We start from the raw sequence: 17,375 nt of genomic DNA, 5'->3' as shown, positions 1-17,375 counted from the left end.
ACCACTAAACCACTGGCGCTTCTTAGTGATAGATACCTGAATAATTGAAATTCTGAGCCTATAGTATGCACGCAAGATTGTAATTACAGCAACAAGCCTGATACACTCCGGGCATTGCCAGCGACACTCGAAGATTGCCCCAGTTATAGCCAGCAACTATGAAGTGTGTGCAGATCATTTCCAAAACCTTTCCCTCAAGGTTCAAGATTGACCAGCGCAAGGAAACTCTCGTACATTTGTGTCGTCCAAAAGCAAATGATACCTACATAGTACCCAAGGTCTGCAGCTTGGAAAAAGAAACATGATTCTGGCTCAATCCTTCCAATCTTGCCGGAATAAAATACCAGAAACCTTCGACAGAGATGACACAGAAAGCGAAGGAGACATCGAAGTTGGGGCGTCATTGCGGCTACCTAGAGGTAGGCACTCTAAGTGACTGCCCATCATCTGTCACGGTAGCTCGAGCAGAACTTGGGTATCACTGCCCACTGAACATCCGGATAGTTTGACGGCGACGAATGCGAGTCTACAGTAAGGTAGAGGGTAGGATATGGTCGGTAATACTTTGTGGGGGAACAGGAGTTGTCATGGTAAGTGCCGGACTCAGGGAGAGGAGTTCATACTCGGAGGCTACGAGACCACTGCATCTCCACACTAGGTATGTATGCATCACTGGTGGTAATGGACGCCGTTGATTCAACTGACTGGCGATGAGTGGCTGTTTTGTGGAGGGACTCGAGTTTGTGTGTGATCTGCGGAGTTGAAATCTGTGAAGACTGAGAAACGCTTGTCTCGTTGTGGAAATTTATTCCAATGGACTGCTTAGAAGTGCGCGTCAATGAGTGATGATATCTGGCAATTACAGCTTCTCATCTGTGAGATAGGTAGTTCTCTTTCTCAGTAGATTTTCATGGGAAGCTTTCCAATATGGGGAATGGTGGTTTGCGAACAATGAAGCCCATCAATCTACCACAGATCCATCACCAGACCGTGAAAGTAAAAACTGATCATCATTAATAGCGTGTGGCCTCGTAGAAGGTAGCGTCATATTATTCAGCCAGCAACTAACCACGGCTAATCTCTCCAATGGTCACCTATCATCGAAGATGTTATGTCGCTGTCGTCCTGCTCCTATAGTCGAGTGAGTAAGTATCCAATATCTGATGTTTGTTGATCCGATTCTGTAAATGGTTTCTCTTTCTTCCTCCCAATGTTTGCCGATCATGATATGCTTCCTCCCCGCAGTAGGCATTTAGTAAAGCTTGGTACGCCCAGATCTGAACTTCGAACGGTTCTGTCGTGCTTCCTTCCTCCGAAATACTAAAGTGGCATGGAGGTAGGTACCTCTAGAAATATCCGAGAGAGGAGGATGTGAGGAGGTTAGGCAGACTGCAAACTGCTAACACATCCCGCCCGACCATTGCGATATTTGCCGACACGTGGTTTTTGACATGCAGACTGGGACACTTCATTCTACCGATTGGACGACAATGATGAAGGCTCTGTGGCTGCTATGTGCAGAACTATCTGAAAAACTCAACGGTTGATCATGTGAGATGCTTTCAGTTACTAGCACCAGGGTTGTTGGCGTTGAAGATAGATGATGGCTGCCAGAGACCCGAAGTCCATCTGAGTATAGTGGTCTGCGACCGGGTTTTTCCAACTTCCACTAGGCCTGACAGCCTAACGCTTGCACAGCAGACTCTGAGCGCGATGAGTATATTCCAGCAGGACCATGATCAGTCCAGGCAAAACGAAGCAAAGAAAAGCAGCCACAGCGGATACTAGATGGATAACGGTAACATGATAAGGAGCCGGCGGACCACTATGATCTGTACAGTGTGCAGTCTCTCATGAAAATTTTTTGGTACTAACGTCGTGTCCAGAAGGGCCAGGTGCGATTCCACAGGTACAGACGGAGGGGAAGAAGCAATATAATTGTCATCACAGCCATGTTATATAAGGACCTCATGATGTTGTCAAGCCAATGCCGGTATGTCAAGTCCGGGGTGCATTTGTGCGGGCCACCTTTTTTAATGTCGTAAAGAGAATGTCAATGCCTTTTGAACACATCGGACTTAACATGTTTGTCTGGTGCTTTGAAAACGAAACCTGACACGGGTTTGGCAGAGTGTTGACTGCTTCTGATGCGCGCTCCATGGTGGTGGAAAAACGGCCCCTTTTCCGGGGACAAATGGCGGGGTGCATAAGGCAATATATCGCCGCAGGGGTTAATGCGACATATCGATGCGATCTTGCATGTTGTAACTCTGGTTGTCAGGTTACTTATCCGTACCACAGGTATAGCTCACCTTTGGTTTAGTCGTGAACTCGGCCTAGACCAGACGGAAAGGCTGAGAGCAATACTTTCAAGGTTGTTTCCCGTCACGACAGCCCAGCTAGCAGTGATATAGAGTATGCGAAGACTGTAATTCGGTAGTTACCGAGAAAGCTCAAAGCTATCATGATGAACTTTCAGCTATACGTGCTGAGAAACCTGAAGGCGGATTAAGTTGGATCCGTTCGAGCCCGATTCCTTCGATCAATACCTACTGTTAGTTAGCCAAACACACCAAGGTCGTTGTATTATATTGTTTGCTTATGGTACATTGAAGGAATTGCCCCAAATCGTCTGAGCTATAGGTATGTGCATTTCTCGGCAGGATTTAGTATCAACAGCAAGAAATGCCCGAAGCTAGATCATATGCCACCAAACTTTCGGATGATCAATGAGATGTCCGCTGAAGGTGCGTATTACTATCCAGAGAAAGCGCTATGTCCCCTTGAATGTAGCATCGTGATGGACAAGAGAAAACTAACTGAGACTGGAGAAACATGGCCGCGCGCTTGCGATTAGATCATGCCCAGCAAGGTGTTTATCAGAATTCTGTGCTCGGGCTCATCTTGGGCTCATGATTTCTCTTCAGCGTGTGGTAAGGCGGTCACTTGCAAGGACATACACAGGAAGGATGAGATGTTGCTTCCTAATACGGGCGTCGGAGCTGTCGATAGTCCGGAGAAGACGTTCTTGGACGTTCAAGGATCGGGTTTGCGGCAACACTTCAGCGATGTGGCGATGGAGGAAGATGCCTATTGGCTCTCCAATAGCAGTATGGCAGACCGAGTACAAGGGTATCAGAGCGGTTAGCAAATCAGAATGGACACCGCAGTGTGACCGGCAAGACTCAAGGTCGTGGTTGCGATCTGGCTTGCATGTGGAGTATCGGTCCGCCGGCCGGTCGGTCGGGCATCGCAAACAAGGGTTCATTCTCCATGATCCTCGTCGTCATCTTCCCGATGGTAGTGTAGTGTTAAAACGAGGCTTCCGTGGAGTCCTTCCCCGGATTTGAGTTGAATGGGCGTGTGGAAGGTGCATTGGTGGCCTGGTCTTTGGTCAGGTATTTCAAGATGGTTTCTTGGGTTTTTGGTTCAGTTAAACTTCTTCATCAACCAACTCCTTGCTCTTGAACCCTCCACTCATGACCACCACCACAGATTGGCTGCACACGGAGAAGGGGGAGACAAAGCGAGACGTCAAGGGAATCCACATATATACTTGGCCTGAAGACAGTCTTGGTTAGTTTTCCGGATCTCGGGGCTAATAACGTCAGGGTCTTCTGGTGACTACCCCGTCAAGACACTAAAAGAAGAAGGTTCAAGAAGCTCCAGTCTGCTCTAACAGATGGGCCTGCCGCGCTACTGTTGGGGTTGCAGGTGCAAGGCGGATTGGCGGCAGGGTAGCGTCCCATGATTGTAGTGTAGTCTTGTACATCCTACCGATTCGGGGTTGAAGAGGCATGGTTGACGGAAGTGTCAAAGAACGGCCCGCTCAAGTGAGTCCCGAGCTGTCATGGGCGAGATTATGGAGGCCAGCTTCTTGTCCGAGAGGTATGGCACCGCAAATGTCAGCAAAATGCGTGGATGCCCCCATTGACAGCCGCGTTCGTGCGGACAGACCTCGAAGGAACAAAAGTATAGTCAATCTAATTTTTCGGGCAGCCCTTGGGTTCGGTTGATAGCGGGCCAGACGCTACCAGCCAGGTGCGGTCTAGCAACTGATGTTGTTGCAAATGGGTGCTGCGTACCTACCCACCTATACATACCTAGGTAATACGTACAGGTTTCTAGCGGCTGCAACTCGACGGCGCCTACCATGGGACATGGAGACATGTAGGTACGGCTCCACTGCATGATCTCATCCATCTCGGTTTTTTTTTACTGCCGATAGTTTGTTTTCAAAGAGCCTAGATGGTCAAGATATTGTGGCTAGAAGTCGATAGTTTCCGTAACTCTGGTATTTTTTCATCCACACCACAACACTACAAGTTGCTTGCTCTGGGTATGTTTCTCTGATCTATAAGCGATGCGGAGGGTTTTAGCGAGTTAGGAAGTGATTTGCAACACTATTGTTCAAACAAAGCATCCACAGGTGATGACGAACGTTGGAGCACGCTGATCAGTTTCTTGTGAAACGCGCACCTAAAGATATCCAGACTTGGCGCTAGCGCTTTTTGATACCGGGTGCGTCTGTGGAGAAGTACACCATTAGTATGTACTGCATAGTAAAAGTGTTGAGCGAACTGCCGGACGGGATTGTGACGTCGTTGGTAATTGAATGGGCGTGTAGCATTAGAGGTAGATCCGACTATTGGAAGCCTCTTTCTCGCTTTTATGTTGGTTGATGTGTAGTTCAAATAAATTGGAGAAAAGGATAAGTATGTCTGATAGCAACAGAATGGAACAGTCTGGAACAGCAGGTTTCGATCAATACACGAGGCTAGACAAATCTGAAATTTCAGGTTCCAAGGACACCTCCAGATGGCCCGGCGTTGGGACGCGCGACTCAGGCAGCCCACGTGTAATCTACAGAAGGCGTTGTTCATGTAGGGGATCCTCGTCACCAACCCAAAAGATGAGAGCAAAAATTTGGAGAGAGCTTGTGTAGGTTGAAATCGAGAGGTGGCACCGTCCATCGAACCAGAGGAAGCGGGCGATATCTTTGATGCAGGAGGATATTTAAGAACAGAAATGGGGTTCTGCTTTTGTCAACCTCGTCGCCACCGCGTAAATGAAAGTGGTGTTTTGTCGAGTTTGCAGGTGCACCTGTTCAGTTCCGACCCCAGAAGCCCAAATGTGGAGAGCATAGCGGGAGGTATCGAACAACGGGAGACAAACAACAGGAGGAAAGAATGAAGCAGGTGACTGAATGCTTGAGTTACATACCTGAATTCAAAATGGAACATGTGATGTTTTGATGCGTGAAAGAACTGGCGAGAGTGGTTTTAATGTTTCGTCGACTAAGGTTGGAATATCTTCCTCCCTCTTGCCCCTCCAGTCACCAGTGTTGACTACCTAGGTACCTAGGTAGCCAGCAGCTGGTACATACAACCTGGAAAGCTCGCTGATCCCGTGGTTTTCGGCCGCTATAGTACCGAGTCGCGCACCATCGTCATCGCGATGGTAGTCATCGGCAGGGGCAAAGTCGGAAGCTGGCAAGCAGCCGCTCGCCCACAAGCCGAACATGACCTACAAAAATTTCTAGGTGGCTCCCGCCAAGGCGTCATGAGTGGGCACATGTGGATACCCCGCAATACTTGGCCGGATGTGGATCGGCTTGGCAGGTCTTTTGGTTCTCGGCGCTCTCCAGGCTTTCTTCACCCACAGTTTGCCCCGAGCCTCCCCCCCCCAGTTCCCCAGGGGCATCCCACGATTTCCGTGACCCCAGAAAACTCCAGAAAACCCGAAAAACGCGCCGTGGAGACCCCATTCCACTGCAACCGAAAGCGTCTTTTTGCTCCACCTCACATCACACTTGACTTCAATTCCAGCCGCCAAAATCCTGCGGACAACATCCAATTCGACACCACCCAAAGGTCAGATTGATTCCCGCGAATGCGGGCGTGCATGTTTCTGGCTGCCACCCACCTCCATCACGAACCAAGGACACTTTGATACACTGACACACACACTGTACACCAGATTGCCGCAACCAAGGCCTCCAGCGACTTGTCTATACACAGTAGCCGGGAGCTGGGCGAACTGGGTCGATTTCCACCCATCCGGATGAGTCTAGAGCACGCCAGCAAGTCCGGGGTCAGAGAAGCTTCCACTTCCAACAATCTAACCGCACAGCGGGCGTCCCAGCAGGTGGTGGATATCTCCAAAAGACACCCCTGCTGGGTCGTGTTCCAGCGGCACTTTTGTGTGGACAAAGGCTGTCCAGACGCCTCCATTCTTCCCCACTAAACCCACATGTTGCCCCGGAGTGGCCCGGCACAAAAACATGGAGTAAGCTAAGCGACAGGCTACAGCTACGGTACCTCGACACCTCCGCTTTTCCCCCTCACCAGAGTCGGAATGGCCGATCGCAACGGCCAGAGTCTAGTTGCTGCTGTTCACCATAGCAGCAGGCACATATACCTACACTACACCTACGGTGACTACACTACGGACAGAGACGAGAACGAGTATGGCAAGGCTGGTGACAGGTACCCTCCTACGCTTGGAGGTAGCAGGGGACGGAACCGGCCTGAATGGTCAAGGCCATCCCTTTCTGTCCTCAAGACCACTCCGCGCTTCGCAGCCATCCCTACAACTTGGTGCCGAAGCAAGAGGGGAGCACTGGGGAGGAGCCGGCAGCGCTTGAGCGGCAGGGGGTTGCAGCGTCCATTCACCATTTCGCAGTAACGCTACCATCGTTTGGCCGCACCTGAGTCTCACGTTCAATCTCTCCTCGCTTTTAGATGCCTTGTCAAGTCATTAGGAAGCGAGTCGCCTTACCGGGACTTGGGAAACAACGGATTTTATGACGGACGAGACAATGCCGTGAGGAGAAAAAACGCGGAGGAAATGCGGAGAACAGAGAACGGGAGGGGATGCGAGGAGTATACCTACCAATTTGGGCAGTAGACCCTGTCGTTCCCAAATCCTGCCATTCCTCAGCGCCATGAGACATACGCAGTAGTGACCGGTCAGCCACCAAGTCACCGAGGTTTCAGCCTACCTCTACCTACCCCCAAAACCCTCCATCTGTCCAAAGTTGAGACGAATCCATCCTCAAGGTTCATCTAGAGTCCATGACTCGCTACATTTCAGGATGGCACAGTCCCCTACGTATATCAAGTGATAGTGTCCACGAGATCAAAGAGGCAGTCGGGCGATGTCAATGTTAGCCATTGTCGGGACAACGACAAACACCATCCGGCACTCAAACCCCTCAACGCCATAGGTTGTTCGCCCCTTATACCTACTCACAGTTGAATAACCATTCGTTGCATTTTCCGCCTTGTTAGCGGCTTGGGTTGGGCAATGGTTTGCTGTGCATACACCGTTCTTTCTGGGGGGCTACCACCCTTCACTACCACCATGATGCAGACGCACACCACTTCTTTTCTCCACACGAAACCACTTCCCCAAGATCCCTGCCAGTAGGCCAACCCAGTTTGGAGAGTGCTCCGCTGTGTGGAGGGAAGATGGTCCGTATATCACCAAGTGAACCCTGAGGCAGCGGCTTCCACTTTCCCAGAAGGAATTGCACGAAACCCGCTGTCATGTTTTTTTCCCTCTCCCAATCTCCCTTCCAGCATCCTACCCAGCCTGCGCTACATCCTCTCCTGCTCTGGACACAGATTCACGTCTCCCCAGGCTTCTCCCGTCCCGCCGCCCTGTATACATATTGCCTTCGCAATATAAGCTCGTTACCTTAGTATATTGTCTCTGGCCCAGAAAGGAGGCGCGCTCACCAATTGGATCTGGTCTGGTTAGTCCTCATCGACCTCGCCGTCAACCTCACGTTGTATATGCACGCCAAGCATACATAGACTCTTGCCCAAAGTGCAACCAAGAAGCAGGAACCGCTCTCAAGAAAAATTACCGACGTCTTCTCCTGTTCGAATCCGGTCTCCTTTAGCCCTTTTGGGCTTCTCTGCTCCCTCCGGCTCCTCTCCACCACTATACGGCATATAGTTGGAGGCTGAAGATATAGACAGTCACCCAGTCCGGACCACAACCACGAGAGACAACAACTGCAAGACGGCGACCATCACGACTAAGTCTTACCCCTAACTGGCGGGCTCGGGAGAGCGAAGACACCACTCCCTAGTCCAGGAATCTCCTGGCCGTCCTGTCTTGAACCACATTCTGCGCCATGTACGTTCACACACCCTCCTCTTTGCGTACCACCCACCATCATCATGACCACGTTCTCAACGGGGGCCGTTTCGATCATGTCTGCTCACTCTTGCGTCTGGCCCGCCACCTGGTCAACTTCTCTTATACCCAAGACCCGCCATATTATGCTGGCCCTGCTGCCTTCGTGCAGATGGATTGTACCGGCCTTTATTCTCACCCATGTTGACCTCTCCCGCAGCGTGGTGCCCCTTCTGCTACCTACCCTATGCTCCTGTCCCGTCCCTGGGCATCTCCACATCGGTTTCTAGTTCCCCCTGTTAGACTACTGCTGACCAGTCCGGCTCCCGCCCGGCAGCTCATCAAGCTTTTGCGCCAAGGGTTAGGATATAGATAGCGCTCACCTCTTCATCCTCGCCGACGACGTTCCTGTCTGTTACCTGTGACTACGACTGGTACACTACGGCGCTTCAACCAGCACCCGCTCTCACTCGAAGTCCCCGTCTTTGGTCCAGCGGCTCAAAGGCCTCACATCACCTGGTACACCTTATTTCCATCCTCATCATCAACGCTGCACATTCAGCCAAGATGTTGTCTAATCCACTTCACCGGTTCGCCCCTTATCATGCTATGCCCTCTCCTACCCTGCTATCTGGCGGACATGTCTCAGCCAGCCATCTCCATGCCGCTGGCCTCGACACCATGGGCCCCGGCTCTCACTATGCTCTTCAGCAACTTCAGCAGCACGTCAGTGTTCATAACCACCACCTAGCAAGGGCAGGACCTCAACCAAAGCACCGACAACATCCCTATGGACCGGCAACCAGAGCAACAGGAGCGGCTGGACCCATTCGTAGACGAATAAGCAGAGCGTGTGACCAGTGCAATCAGCTGCGGACAAAATGCGATGGCCAGCATCCATGTGCCCATTGCATTGGTAAGTAAAGTGAGTCTTGAAACAAGTCAACGCATAGTCTGACGGTGATTAGAATTCGGACTTGGCTGCGAGTACATCCGAGAGCGAAAGAAGCGTGGAAAGGCTTCAAGAAAGGATTTAGCGGCACAAGCAGCTGCCGCCGCCGCCGCCCCATTGAACGGTCACAAAAACCCGAGCCAAGCCGGCGAAAACGATCAATCCCCCCCGAACCGAACCGAGAGTACCACAGCAGCCAAGCGAGCTTCTTCCTTACCCATCGAGCACCAAACAACTTCAAACGACAAAACCATGAGCGATATGAGCGAAGGTTCAGTGAGGAGTCAAAGGACCGGGAGTATGGACAGTATTGATCTAGGCGCACATCAGACACATATCGCGAGTCATCCGGGGGCCATGGACAGAGATCTGGAAAGCCCGGCTGCTCTCGATCTCAGTTATGGGAATATCCACCAAGAATATCACCGTCAAGGGATGGGTGCTCATCTGATGAACGGCGCATCGCATCATACACCATACGGCTCAAATCAGGCTGCCATGTCCAACTATCCAGATCTACCATACGCCCTGCATACTCAAAGTCCGACCGGCTATTCGGCAAACACATCAAGTGGTTTTCGCATTGGGACCAGCCCGTTGAGCGCTTATCCTATGGCTGGCGGATCAACTTCGCCTGGTTGGATGAACTTGGCATCACCGCCACCCCAGTTTGCGCAGCATGTTCCGCAGCCCACCTACAGCCATGCACAATTACGATACCCCGTGTTGGAGCCACTTCTACCGCACCTGGGTAACCTGATGCCGGTGTCGTTGGCATGCGACCTCATCGACCTATACTTTGCCAGTTCCTCTTCGGCGCAGATGCACCCCATGTCGCCTTATGTTCTTGGATTTGTATTTCGAAAGCGCTCCTTCTTGCACCCCACGAAACCTCGTCAATGTCAACCTGCGCTTCTAGCAAGCATGCTGTGGGTTGCTGCTCAAACCAGCGATGCCCCCTTTTTGACGACCGTTCCGTCAGCGCGCGGCAAGATCTGCCAAAAGCTTTTGGAGCTCACAGTGAGCCTTCTTAAACCTCTAATTCACACCCCGTCCGAGGAGCCTTCACCTGTCTCGAGCCCAATTGTTGATGGAGTGGCGCTGGGTGGCCTCGGTGTAGCTCTTCCGGGATCGATCAGCATGGATGCCTTGACCGGTGAGACTGGCGCATTTGGCGCCGCAGGGACCTTGGACGATGTGGTGACTTATATCCACCTTGCCACCGTGGTTTCTGCAAGCGAGTATAAAGGTGCCAGCTTGCGGTGGTGGAACGCCGCATGGTCACTAGCTCGTGAGCTCAAGCTCGGACGAGAAATACCACAAAACTCACCCTCTATGCAGAACAGTGGGAGCGAGCTTGACGGGGAAATGGGCAACATTCCTGGCATGATTACCGAGGAGGAACGAGAAGAGAGACGGCGTATTTGGTGGCTCGTCTATATCGTCGACCGTCACCTTGCACTATGTTACAACCGGCCTTTGTTCCTCCTCGACATCGAGTGCGATGGTCTTTTGCAGCCCATGGATGATACCGACTACCAGAACGGGAACTTCTATGCTTACACCGATCCGAATGTTCTGGCTTCGGATCCTAACACTCCAGCTGCTCGGCATCGTGGACCATCTTTTGTCTGCACTGGTCATAGCATTTTTGGCTACTTCCTGCCCTTGATGACCATTCTCGGCGAGATCGTGGACTTGCATCATGCTCGAAATCACCCACGCTTTGGCGTTGGCTTCCGTTCATCCCGTGAATGGGATGATCAGACAGCTGAGATTACCCGCCATCTTGAAATCTATGAAGAAAGTATCAAGAGATTCGAGCATCGTAATCTCAGTCTTAGCGCACAAGCACAAGCTGCTGACGAGAAGGCTGCCGAGGCGGCCGGTGTTCCAACCGCCAATGATGCGCCCCACGATGCTGGCACACCGTCAGTTCAAAGTGTACACAGCGTACACACCACTTCCAGCCGGATGACAGAAAGCGATATCCAGACTCGCATCGTCATGGCCTATGGAACACACGTTATGCATGTATTGCATATCCTCCTTACGGGGAAATGGGATCCCATCAACCTCCTTGATGACAATGACCTCTGGATCAGTAGCCAGGGCTTTATTACTGCTACTGGGCATGCGGTGTCCGCTGCCGAAGCCATTAGCAACATTCTTGAATACGATCCCGGCCTGGAGTTCATGCCTTTCTTCTTTGGCATCTATCTCCTCCAAGGCTCGTTCCTCCTTCTGCTTATCGCAGATAAACTTCAGGTTGAGGCATCACCCAGTGTCGTCAAGGCTTGTGAGACCATCATTCGTGCGCATGAGGCTTGCGTGGTTACCCTGAACACGGAGTACCAGGTATGTCGATCTCTTCGTGATAGCATAGATCTTGTGGACGCTTTGGTAACTCTTCCTTCTCCTTGCAGCGTAACTTCAGCAGGGTGATGCGCAGTGCCCTTGCACAGGTCCGCGGCCGCGTGCCTGAGGATCTTGGCGAACAACACCAACGCCGCAGAGAACTGCTGGCCCTTTACAGATGGACCGGCGATGGAACTGGCTTGGCCCTCTGATTCCCCTTTTTATGCCACACCATCTGCAGTAAATATGGTGCCCTTCTGGCTTTTATACCTGATGCTCAATCCTGAGATACCTTTTCTTTTTTTTTTTTTTTTTTTTTTTTTTCGCTCACAGCGATTTGGCTGGCGTTGGTGTTTTTGCATTCATAACTGGTTGGGCTGTTCGAATTCGGAGTTTTATGAGGATGGGAACCCAAAACCAAAAGCGTGATCAAGGCGGTTATTTAGGTGGGCGGAAGCTGGTATCGGTTGGGGGGCTTCACGTTCGGGTCGGGTCGATCGCGCTGGTGTATCGAACGGCAAAAGATAAGCAATTGTCTGGTTACTTGGGCTCATGGATATATTTTAGTGATAACATGGGAACAAAGGACTTGCCTGTGTTGATATCGTTGACACCTAAGACATGTGCAGAGATCATAAGTAGGCCAAAATCAGATGCTACAAGAATGGTAATGAATGGTGCATGCTGTCGCGAATCTTCATCTCGATCACACAAATCGCACTCATGCAACGATATCCTGGGACAAAAAGAAAAGAAACTTCCATCTGTATTTTTCACGATATTTATTGAGCAGTAGTATCGCAGTGTTGGGTATTACATTGCAGTAGCACAGAAAGTAGTCGAGGTGCAATTTGTTGGGGCCCTCCAGCTTTACTATGTACCTTTATAAAGTCATCTAATGAAAAAGTTTCCAACAACCAACTACGACAGCTGATCAACAGTTGTACATCTTCCGTAGTATAGTGGTCAGTATGTGAGCTTGTCAAGCTTGAACATCAGTTCGATTCGCTCGAGACCCGGGTTCAATTCCCGGCGGGAGAGACCAACCATTTCTTTTTTCTTTTTTTTTTTGCATTTCCCTACTTCGTATATTGTACGGCTTCACCCATGCCATTCATTCTGCGAATTGTTCATATGATTTACTACATTTTGAGTTCCGTTCGTTCATCCCTGAGAACTAGTACTAGTTGGCATTCGTTTTATCGTGCTATGCCGAACCACATAGTAGCCGCAATCATTACCATCATTGTGCCTTCGCGATATCGCAGCATACTTCCACTTCAAGTTGTTACTTCTGACGTATCGAGCGTCCTTGCCTTGGAAAACCCAAACGACACTTTTGACCTTTACGCAATGAGGTTGGTAGCTACTTCATGATTTATTTTGTCGGGTCGATGGCGATTATCTAGTTTAGGGAGGCGCATCCGGTGTTCCTCCTGCCTTTGCGTGTAGAGTACGAAGAAAGTTACGAAAACTAAATCTGGACCGTGAGATTGGACGCCTATCAGGCGCGTTGGGGACTGGGGCGGTGCAGTGGTATACTGCAGTTCTCATGACTCTCGTTACATGCCTAGATACAAGACTATATAAGCTTGGACGCTTCGCTTCCGAAGAGTCGGAGGAGACGGATTGAGCTGCAGCCGTGGTGATGTCAAGCCAGGCTACTTAGTTCCTGATCTAACAAAGACAGTGAGTGGGATCAGTAATAATTCGTTTCTCCCGCTACCTAGGCAATTTTCTCTCACACATAAACCTCTACTGACTTACATACCTATAGGCGTGTAAACCTGCAATCCAGGAATCGCCCCCCTTCTTCGTCGTATAATCCACACGCACTCAGACTATGTACATCTTCCCAGGGACCCACAAAGCTGAAGATTCCAATACGTAGGAAATCTGAACGGTTCTTCGAAATGCCTTACCATCTCAAGGAAGAACCTAGAAGATACACACACCCCTTCTTGGCTGAAGATATGATGGCAGAAGTTCGGTTGTGGCCAGTGCGTGATCTCAAAGGTCTGTCTCCCCATCGTGATACATGTGAAAAGAAGGCTGGAGGTTATAGCACATACATGGCTCCCATTTCGACCTTGTGTACTGGAAAGACATTGATCGATGTTTGTTCAACCGGCTTGGCGAACAGGAGAGAGGTGGGTCGGGCAGATAAGGTCGAAGTATACGTAGTCTGGGCTGTCGACATCCGGCTTTGGCGTTCAGCAAGATGCTGGCTAGATAGGCCTGAGGTTGAGTAACTGCTCTGATGTTGTCCGTACGCGGTAGAGCAAGACTGGCTGACTAGCCTGAACTAATCTCCACCAAAGCTGTGCTTGGGAATTGCATAGAAGACTAGAATATGTGTCTGCTGATGATGCTTGGCGGTTGCCGTCGACCAGAGTTTACCCCTGAATCTTTGTTGTTGTTGCGTCTGACTGACAGGGGTAGCTATCGTTGCACCGGCTGTAGACTGGGCAACAATACTCGCTCACGCTGTTAGTGACTTGTGTATCACTTAGAAGTTTTAGCGTAAATGAACATCTAGAGAATACGACAATCTGGCTACCTTATCTACTCACTGAAACTTGTGTGTGATCTTCTGGCCATAGTCCGCTGTCAAGCTGACACTCTCCTCTTCATGGGAGGCGCCGACCCAAAACACAATCCAGACACACACATGGATTCCCATCCAAAACGATACTACCATTTATTTTTTGCTACCCATGCACCGTGAAGGTCAAGAAAAAAAAAGAGACACAAGGCAAACACCTGACGAGAGATATTCCATTCTCTCCCCGAGTCCCCGTGTTCAAAAGTCAAAGCAACGAGGTATACCAACCCTACCCACCTCTTTTTTTTACGTAAAAACACCCTTTCTAACCTGGATGCAAAAGAAAACCCCTGCCAAATATGATATGTATAGCCTCACCCAATAGGCTATGTTATGATGCTTGTGAGATATAGAAAAGACCCGGCTGTCTGTAGTTAGACAGGGGCGTGGTTGAAAAGATAAGACACCGACTCGCCGTTGTGCGTGCGGCGGATGGCCTCGGCGATGGTCGGGGAGATGTCGATGACGCGGATCTTGGGGCACTGTATTATGTAGGGTAGGCGCTGGTCAGTTATCTTGCCAAGTTTGATAGGGAGATCGATCTTCCACATCCAGAGGAGACGAAAAGTGCAGTTAAAACTAACCCTTTCAATCTTGTCACCGAGCGGGACGGTGTTGGTGCAGATAAGCGCCTCGAGGACACTACCGTTAAGGTTCTCAATGGCTTTACCGGAAAGAATGCCGTGAGTAACGAGAGCGAGTACGGCCTTGGCGCCGTTCTCCTTGAGGACGGAGGCAGCCTTGACGAGAGTGCCGCAAGTGTCGGCCATATCATCGACAAGGATGGCGATCTTGTCCTCGACATTACCGACGAGAACCTGTTGTCACACAGTCAACTTCGGCCCTACCAAAACACCATTTCAGACTTTCTTACCATACGACCAACAACGTTGGGACGGGGGCGCTCCTTATGGATAAGAGCGAAGCCGGTGTTGAGGTGGTCTGCGATGGAGGTAGCACTTGAAGAAGGGTTAGTCAGCCCGAGCTGTTTGTCTTGATGGAAACGCAGAGTACTAACCGCTTGGCACCACCGGCATCAGGGGAGACGATCACACAGTCCTCAGGCTTGTAGTTCTCGCGGATGTAGCGAAGGAAAGAAGGCTCCGCATACAGGTTGTCGACTGTTCATCGGTTAGAATCGGGTGGTCTCGTATGCGGCAGTGGCAGGCTTACCGGGAACGCTGAAGAAGCCTTTTGTTTTCGATTCGTCAGCACGCGTTTTCCATATCGAGTATGTCGAGGGAATCGTTCAATCGTTCAATGGGTAAAGAGATAGGCATACCTTGGATCTGTAGGCAACATTGTTAACATATGGCTTCGGACAAAAGATGGATCGCAAAGACAGAACGTACCTGAGAAGCATGGAGATCAACGGTGACAATGTCTAAGTCACAGTTAGCGGCGACCAGAGCCCCTCGAGCAACTGGAGAACGGCTTACGGTTGGCACCGGCGGTTTGCAACATGTTGGCGACAAGTCTGGCGCTGATAGGAGCGCGGGACTTATCCTTCTTGTCCTGGCGAGCATAGGGGAAGTTGGGACTGAAATAGTCAGTTTAATCTGTCCGGTTTCCAAAGCAAAAGCATTGTGGCATCTTTTGCGCCAACACAATCAGGCTACCACTGAAGCCCCCATGGCTGGCGCAAAGAATGCGCGCGAAGGCGTTCATGCTCATGGATCAGATCCTTACATGACTGCCGTTATCCTCCGTGCACTGGCGGTTCTGCAGGCCGAGATAGCGATGAGGAGCTCCATCAAGCCCTCGTTGACGTCGCCGGTGGTGGTAGACTGGATAATAAAGACATCTTCGTCGCGGACCGACTCGCCGACGGTGAAGGAGGTTTCTTGGTTCGAGTAGTTGAGAGAGATGGTCCTAGCGACCTCGATTCCGAGTCTGCGACAAAGCAAACACAAGGCGGGTCAGAGATTTGTTGCTGCTGGACGACGGCGCAATGCGCGATATCGGAAATGATTTCGAGGACAAGATTGGGAGGGCAGGTAGTAGGTAGGCAGGCATACCGCTTCGCAACCTTCTCGCTGAGCTCGGGGTGGCTCCTTCCGCTGATGAGTTTGACCTCGTTCGCCATTTCGCCGGACATGTTGTCGAGAAGTCGGAGAACCCGTCAGGTAGACGACAGGCCAGCGTTGGTTGACAAAAAGATTTCGAATGGAGGGTCTCGGGTGTTACAGCCACGGGCGGGTTACTTCCTAGCTTCTCTTATGCAGCTGGTGACCTGTTAGCGGGGTTGCCGGCAGGGGGGGCTCATGGACAACACGAGAAACGTGATCCTGAACGGCCACGATGTGTGGTTCGCTGGTGGTGGGTAGTAGGGGAGGGAGGTAGAGTTTAAGCTCCGACGGGAGTGAAATGAGCCGTGTCAAGGTGCGTACCTAGAGGTAGGCTCGTAGGGTAGACGGGTGTGGTGGTGACTGGTGGTGAATGGGCAGTGAAGTGTGGTTGCAGTGGGATTGATGTTATACCGGGAACGCAAATGGACTCAAAGGGCAGGAAAGACAGAGGGTTCTCACTGACAAGGAAACAAAGGATTCTCGGATCAGCAAAGTTGTTAAATTTGCGTCTTGAATTGATTGGATTTGAAGGCATCAACCGCAAAGGTCAAAGTCGCAATAGGCAAGTCAAATAATAAGTATTGGAATGGGGGAAAAAAGTCTCGAGTTCTCAATGGGCGGGCGTTCGAGACCGATGGACAGGCACAGCGCGTCGACGGGGCCGGCCACTGCCAGGATCACAGGCCAATGCCCCATGACGGGCGAAAAAAGTTGAAAAAATTCTGTGGAGACCCCTGACAGCCGAACTGCGGACAGCCACCGGGCACTGACTGCGTGGTGACGCTCCCCGGGCCGTTTCATGGCACTGGGGCGGACAGGGCCAGTCCGATCTAGGTATGAAAGCCAGCCAACTGCCGCCCTTTCACAGGCGAAAAAGAGTCCTTTCAACATTTCTTCCCCTTGTAGAGGTACAACTCACCTCACCCATTCACAGCGCCTATCCTCGTCGCCGGTACGTATCGACAGCCCCCGCCCCGCATGCCAAATGTTACTTACCTATCGATAAGCTGCCCGATGAGCCAACGGAATCGGTTGAGCGGATGGGAGTTGCACATGTAAGAGCATCCCCGGCTCCTAGGTGCGTTCAGCTAGTCCGCCATCACTTGTCTCACATATGCCCCGACGAGTCTTGTCCAAACGCTACTGTAGGTACTATGAGCCATTTGAGACAAGGTACTCGGAGAGAACACCATCAAATGCTTCATTAGCGAGACTTGACTCGGTCATATGTGTGTACATATAT

At 50.9% G+C, this 17,375-nt stretch overlaps 2 protein-coding genes across 2 annotated transcripts; one reads left to right on the top strand and one right to left on the bottom strand.

The window, feature by feature from the left end:
- Positions 1 to 8,715: 8,715 nt before the first annotated feature.
- NEUTE1DRAFT_80073 (transcriptional activator xlnR) lies at positions 8,716 to 11,670 on the top strand (the record flags this gene model as incomplete). Its single annotated transcript, XM_009851628.1, has 3 exons — positions 8,716 to 9,064; positions 9,117 to 11,458; positions 11,527 to 11,670. 3 exons carry the CDS (start codon positions 8,716 to 8,718, stop codon positions 11,668 to 11,670), a joined length of 2,835 nt encoding a protein of 944 aa, XP_009849930.1.
- Positions 11,671 to 14,168: 2,498 nt separating this feature from the next.
- Positions 14,169 to 16,645, bottom strand: NEUTE1DRAFT_80070 (ribose-phosphate pyrophosphokinase II; the record flags this gene model as incomplete). Its single annotated transcript, XM_009851627.1, has 10 exons — positions 14,169 to 14,545; positions 14,648 to 14,881; positions 14,938 to 15,022; positions 15,082 to 15,184; positions 15,237 to 15,257; positions 15,394 to 15,447; positions 15,503 to 15,603; positions 15,753 to 15,956; positions 16,082 to 16,279; positions 16,596 to 16,645. The coding sequence occupies 9 exons, from the start codon at positions 16,159 to 16,161 to the stop codon at positions 14,438 to 14,440; spliced, it is 990 nt and encodes a 329-aa protein (XP_009849929.1).
- Positions 16,646 to 17,375: the final 730 nt, after the last annotated feature.

The sequence above is a fragment of the Neurospora tetrasperma genome, assembly GCF_000213175.1.
Source record: "Neurospora tetrasperma FGSC 2508 unplaced genomic scaffold NEUTE1scaffold_2, whole genome shotgun sequence".
Taxonomy (NCBI): Eukaryota; Fungi; Ascomycota; class Sordariomycetes; order Sordariales; family Sordariaceae; genus Neurospora; species Neurospora tetrasperma.
This window is presented reverse-complemented; position numbering and strand designations above follow the sequence as displayed.